Source organism: Microtus pennsylvanicus, chromosome 1 (assembly GCF_037038515.1).
Source record: "Microtus pennsylvanicus isolate mMicPen1 chromosome 1, mMicPen1.hap1, whole genome shotgun sequence".
NCBI classification, from domain to species: domain Eukaryota; kingdom Metazoa; phylum Chordata; class Mammalia; order Rodentia; family Cricetidae; genus Microtus; species Microtus pennsylvanicus.
The window spans coordinates 97,932,219-97,938,542 of record NC_134579.1 but is presented as its reverse complement, the minus strand read 5'-3'; the positions used below and the strand labels follow the sequence as shown (position 1 = coordinate 97,938,542).

At 48.9% G+C, this 6,324-nt stretch overlaps 1 protein-coding gene across 1 annotated transcript; it reads left to right on the top strand.

The window, feature by feature from the left end:
- Window positions 1-501: 501 nt before the first annotated feature.
- On the top strand, window positions 502-5,992 carry LOC142849409 (paired immunoglobulin-like type 2 receptor beta-2). The gene is made up of 4 exons (XM_075971498.1): window positions 502-550; window positions 860-1,246; window positions 3,402-3,591; window positions 5,980-5,992. Exons 1-4 carry the CDS (start codon window positions 502-504, stop codon window positions 5,990-5,992), a joined length of 639 nt encoding a protein of 212 aa, XP_075827613.1.
- The last annotated feature ends 332 nt before the right edge of the window (window positions 5,993-6,324 follow it).

Here is a 6,324-nt window from a genome sequence, read left to right as displayed (position 1 = left end):
GAGAGAGAGAGAGAGAGAGAGAGAGAGAACCAGCATGAGGGGAGACATAGTGAGAAACAGACTGGGGGGAGGGCAGGAGTGGAGGAAATGGGAGCTGAGGAAACAGTGATTGCAGGCTGCATAGGGAATGGGAAAGACTGGATAAGACAGGAGGTCAGGGTAGAAGAGAGGAAACCCGGCATGCAGAGGTCAAGGCTGTATCTTCCAGTAAAAAATGGGGGCTGAGCTCATGGGTGCAGTCATCTTCTCAGTGACCACAAGGGCAGATCTTCTGTAACATGGGAAAGAAGAAGGCAGAATGATAAAGGAAGTTGCTGGCCACAAGGAGGTGGAGATGGGGAGGTCCTGTCCCCACTCAGTCCTCCACATGAGACGGGCCAGGGAATGTCAGTCACTTTACCGTGATTCTCTACTGACTCCTGAGCACCCAGAGTTCTTCCACGGGGCCTCCTCCACTGTCTGAAGGCTCCTCTGTTCTCACTTCCTAGAGAAATTTCTGACATGGCTTCGGTCCTGCTTCTGCTGCTCCCAGCAGCCTGCCTGCACGCTGGTGAGTGGTGGGAACCTCACTAGTGGAGACTTAACCACAAGAGGGGTGGGTGGAGCTGGGAAGAGTGGGCTGTTGTGTGAACAGATGACTGCAAGAGAAACCAGCCTGTCCTCTGAGCCACAAGAGAGAGCTCATCTTCACTGTGGTTCCAGCACAACTCTTCCTGTCCATCCTGTCCCCTACTGGACAGTGGGACATTGGGATAGCCCTTCCCTAGTCCTACTCCTGCCTGTGGTGAAGACTCGGGAAGCTCTGGGGTGTCCTTTCCATCCCCTGCACTGGTTTCAGATTCTTCTCCATCCTTCCCAGGGAACTCAGCAGGATCCAACAGAGTAAATACCTTTGGTGTCAAACAACCAGCACGCCTCTCTGGTGTCCAGCTCAGCTCCATCGAGATCCCCTTCTCCTTCTCCTTCCCCTGGGAGTTGGCAAAGGATCCACAGATGAGGATTCTCTGGAGATGGCAGCACTTTTTTGGGGACGATATCTACAACTCTTCCTCGGGTTTCATCCATGAGCATTTCAAGGACCGACTCATCCTGAACTGGACACAGCCTCAGACATCCGGAGTCCTCAGAATCCTGGGCTTGAAGGAGCAGGACCAGACAGTGTACTTCTGCCGAGTTTATTTGAACACAAAACATGGCCTAGAGAAGTGGCAGTCAATGCATGGGACTCGACTCACCATCATCTTTGGTGAGCCACCCTGGCTATGGCTTCCTTGTCCCTTAGGTGTCCCCTCAGGTTCCACAGCTCTATGACTGGTTTTATATTCCTTTCCCTTGGCTCTGCCCAGGCCTCTGCCAACAGGGTCTTTCCACTGTAATTGTGTCCAAGCCTTTGCTGTGTCCTCGACCGTGTCTGTCATTCTCTGCTCAGAGGGAACCCCACCCCTCTCTTGGCTTCAGCTTGTGTCCTACCCCGTAGTTCACCTCCTTTCTGACCCAAACTAACACTGTGGTCCTGTCCACTTCCCCCTTCCCTGACCTCGAGGTGGATTGACTTCTCTAGGATGTAGCTGACTCATTTGGTCCTGTGTCAGGGCTCCCATTAGTCCCCATATGGAGCATCTCCACACAGCTCTAACCTAAGGCTAGAATGAACAGTAAGTGCACGTTGGATGTTCTTGGTGTCCTCTAGTCTGACTATGAACTGCTACATGACACCACAGTCCCCATTTCCCTTACTAAATCCCCAGGACATATCCCTCACCTCTTCCTGCCCACTCCACATCTCCTCTCCACCTCGCAACTCCCCTTTCTCCTCCATTGTTCTGAGCTCTACCTTAAAAGCACCAAGGACTTTTAAACTAATGTCTCCAATATCATGGACGTGGTAAATCTGTCTTCTGATCCTGGCCTCTCCTCAGAAGCAGAAGTGACTGCAGGCCCATGCACACTGAGCCCCGAGGCCCAGCTTTGTCACAGTGGAACTCTATATACGGCCACCCTGGAGCTGAGGGTGTCTACCTGCTCCGTTGTTGATCACAGCCTTGTTCCAGGGCTGTTTGTTTCTTTTTTTTATGGTTTTCACAACACAGGTTCCCACGCTTCAACCAGGTCTGTCCCAAATTCACTATGTAGACCAGACTGGCTTTGAGCTCACGGAAATCTGCCTGTCTCCGTCTCCCGAGTGCTGAGACTAGAGCCATGAGCCACCACATCCAGCAGTGGTTGTTGACTGGATTAAAGCCAACCCGTGAGAGGATGCCTGCAGCCCAGTTCTCTTTGTAGTCTCTATGGCTGCCATGTTGACCTGATGTAATGTCTAACCACAGCTGCCAGAACTCAGGGTAGGGAAAGGAGCTGTCTCATGGCTCTAGAGCTGGGTTCTCAACCTTCCTAATGCAGAGACCCTAAATACAGTCCCTCATGCTGTGGTGACCCCAATCATAAAATTATTTTGTTGTTACTTCATGACTGTAATTTTGCTACTCTTATGAATTATAGTGTAATTATATGATAAGCAGGATATCAGATATGGGATCCTTGTGGGCTTATGGACCCACAAGTTGAGAGCTGCTAGTATAGAATTTCCAAATGGGTAAATGTTGTGGAAATTAACCATAGTGATGCTTGTAGAGCAAATGAGTGTCCTCTGCCCTATGCTGTGCTGTACTCTTCTGGATAAAATTATATATGTTCTGTGATACAATTTATGTATTCTGTGTGAGTGATATTGTGGGTCTGGAAATTCAGGTGTGTGTGTGTGTGTGTGCGCGCGCGCTCACACTTGTTCAGTGCATGTGGAGGCTAGAGGACAACCTCAGGTGCCATCCACCCTATTTTTTGAGGCAGGATCTCACTGGTTTCAAGTTTGTCATGTAGTCTAGCTTGTGAGACCAGTGAGCTCCAGGGACACGGCGGTCTCTGCCTCCTCTTTACAGGAATTACAACTTGATCAGCTCTGTTTTCTGTGGAACTCTATATTAGATAGTCTGGCTTTAACTCAGAGATCTGCCTGCCTCTGCCCCTTGGACTAAGATTAAAGACTGTGCCCAGTTTGCCCAGCTCTTTATATGGATACTAGGGATCAATCTCAGGTTCTAAGTTCTGGGAGCAAACAATCTATAAACTGAGCTAACCGTGTGTTTCCTACGTTTATAACAAAACAGCTGTGTCTATGGCTTCATTATCTGTGACAAGATGTAAATCTGAGGACACACAGCCAGGACAGGTGGAGGTGTGCACTGAGCTTGCTCTCCTGGAGTCTCAGCCTTCAGCATGTGTTCCCCTCTGTGAACTTCTAACAGCTGCTCCCCATTCCACCTCCCACAGAGGAGACAAGATGTGACACTCCTCCCATCCCTCCTCATCCAGGGAGGATCTGCTCACTCCTCATCTCTCCCCAGCAGTCAGCACCACCATGCAGAGCCCCTCCATCGTCACCTCTGCAGTTACCATGGCTGGACTGGAGGACACAGAGGGACAGAGGAATCCTTCACTTGTGAGCCTGGGAGCCACTGTTGGGGTGGTGGTGGCCACGGCTGTGCTCATAACCCCCGTCTATGTGATGCTGATCTTCCTCAGGTGGAAGAAAAGGTGAGTGGTCCAGGACAGGGCCTCACCCGCTCTTCCCATGTGAGTTTTTTCTGCTGTGTGACATGGAGAAATGTGAATGTTTTAGTCAGGCCTGTAGAGTTGTGGAACTTATGGAATAAATATATGGATATATGAATATATAATTCAATATATTTCTGAACATATATAGGAATTTTCTGGAATGACTTATACACTGTTGTCCAACAATGACTAGTTTTGAAAAAAGACCAAGAACCCAGTAGCTGCTCCGTCCACGAGGCTGGGTGTCTCAGCTGCTCTACTGGGATCTCGAAGACAGCAATGAACGTGTGACAGAGGTGAGGGCAAGCAGGTGAAGAACACCCTTCCTTCTTCCATTGTCCTTACACCAGCTTAAAACAGAAGGAGTGGCCCAGGTGAAAGGTGCCTTCCAGAATCATGGTCTGGATCAAAGGCATGCTGTCTTCCTCCCTCAAGATCCAGATCACGAGAAAGCCCTCCATTTCTAGATTATAGTTCATTCCAAATGCAGTCCAATTGACAGCCAAGAACAGTCAGAACGGTAAACATGTGCAGGGCAGAGAACAGAGAACACGAGGGAAAAAAAGGCAGAACTCAACCAGGACTGAATCTGCTCCTACTTCCTTAGAGCCCCAGCTGGAAATTAGAGGACCAAGTACAGATGAACACAGCCTGCTCCTAAGGAATTCAAGGGGCACACAGGAGCTCCAGAGCTAACTGCTCATTTGGAAAGAGCTGTGGCCGCTAAACAAGGTAGAGCAGCCTGCAGGGACAGCATCTCACAGGAGGTGAGACCGTGAAGACAGAGAACTGCATGAGTTGCGGATATGGTATCAACACAGAAAATAAGACAACAGTGTGGAAGAGGGCCACAGGTGAAAAGAACATGTCTGGGAGAACCTACACTAAAAGAGGTGAAAGATTTGTTCCCTAAAAACGACACACTCCTGAGAGAAATTACAGAGCAGCTGGAAGACGGCTCAGTTGGTGAAGTGCTTAACCCACAAACACAAGGACATGGGTTCCATCTCCGGGATTCACAGAAATAGTTGACCACATGGGCAGATGCTAGATAGGAAGAGACAATAGGATCTACGAGGTTCACCATGCTGCCAGGCTTGCCCAATCAGTGAGCCCCAAGCGAAGGAAAAACCTGTCCCCAAAACTATAGTGCACAGCTCCTGCAGGATGATACCCAAGGATATACCTCTACTACCCACATGCGTGTGCACTTACGCAAATGTACACAAACATATACGTACTGCACAAAATAAATTTATAAAAGCAGTAAAATACTGAAATATCTAAGAATATTTTCATAATGGAAAATTTTATACAATAACTCCTTACAATGCAAAACTGTCAAAAAAGTCAATAAGTGCTTATTCAAATCCCAACTATTTTTATTTTTTTTATTTTGGTTTTTCGAGACAGGGTTTCTCTGTGGTTTTGGAGTCTGTCCTGGAACTAGCTCTGTAGACCAGGCTGGTCTCGAACTCACAAGATCTGCCTGCCTCTGCTTCCCGAGTGCTGGGATTAAAGGTGTGCGCCACCACCGCCCGGCTCCAACTGTTTTTTTTTTATAAAGACAAATGTTTTGTCTTTTAAAGTTAAGGATTCTAAGAAACAAACATGTGAACACAGTAGGAGACACCCTCATTCCAGCATTGGGAAGTGCACAGGGGAATTAGGAGTTCAGGCTAGTCTAAAGCTACATAGAAAGGTGAATGTCAGCCTGGCTTCCACAGAGCTTCAATACACATAAAATAAAAGCAAAGTGTGGACTGGATTCAGACCAGACTTAAATCAATGATAAGTAAACTATAAGACAGGAGCAGAGATGAGCAGATAGTGGAGTGTATTGGAAAGCCCAGGAATACAGACTGGAACATGCAGGCCCTGGTTTTCAGATGGGCTCAGCCTAGAAATGGATAAGAAGAGCAGCTGAGAGGTGGAGAGCAGCAGTCTGGGAGGCAGCAGATCTGACTGGGATTTGAACCCTGAGACTGAATCTGCAGGGAGCAGCAGCTGCACTCACAGGGAGGCCAGAGAACCAGGTTCCAGGGAGACAAAAGGGAGGCCTGGTGAGTGCAGAGCAGGGAGAGCAGGGAGGGGACATGAGTTCAAGACAGGGGAAGGAAGCAAAGGGAGAAGGACATGGACAAGGGGCAGTGGACAAGAGAGCTGTCCTCTGATTGGCTGTGCTGTGCAGAAGGACAGCTGAGGACTGGCCTCAGGTCCTGGGGACTTTCAGACCTGTCCCTGATTGGCTGCTACAGAGCTGTTTGCTGCCCTGGGCCCCTAATGTTGTCTGAACACAGAGAACAGCTGAGAGGCAGACAGAGGATCAGCATGGCTGCCACACTGACACTGGTTCTTCTCCTACAGGCCAGCAGACTAAAGCCAAACCCAGCCAGGTGAGCGGCTGACATCCCAAGGAGCAGGTGAGGGGCTGCTTGAGGAAGTTTGTTATGAGAGCATGCAAGGGAGCTAGAGAGATGGTTGAGTTAGAAACCCTTGTACATGGGCAGGAGGACCTGAGTCTGACTGGGAGAACCCACACTGTACACCAGGGGAGTGACAGAAATATGTAATCCATGTTCTGGACAAGTAAGAGACAGACAGAAGCATGGAGCTGTCTGTCCAGCTAGTCTAGTGTAATTGCTGAGTTCCAGGCCAATGAGAGACCATGTCATAAAAAATAATGTGAATTCCTCAAGGGGATAAATCAAG

Bases quoted from the DNA above. Each gene is read 5' to 3' on its own strand.
- LOC142849409 (XM_075971498.1), top strand. From the start codon at position 502: ATGGCTTCGGTCCTGCTTCTGCTGCTCCCAGCAGCCTGCCTGCACGCT. The intron at 551-859 runs GTGAGTGGTGGG...CATCCTTCCCAG, and splicing joins AGCAGCCTGCCTGCACGCTG to GGAACTCAGCAGGATCCAAC. The intron at 1,247-3,401 runs GTGAGCCACCCT...ATCTCTCCCCAG, and splicing joins TCGACTCACCATCATCTTTG to CAGTCAGCACCACCATGCAG.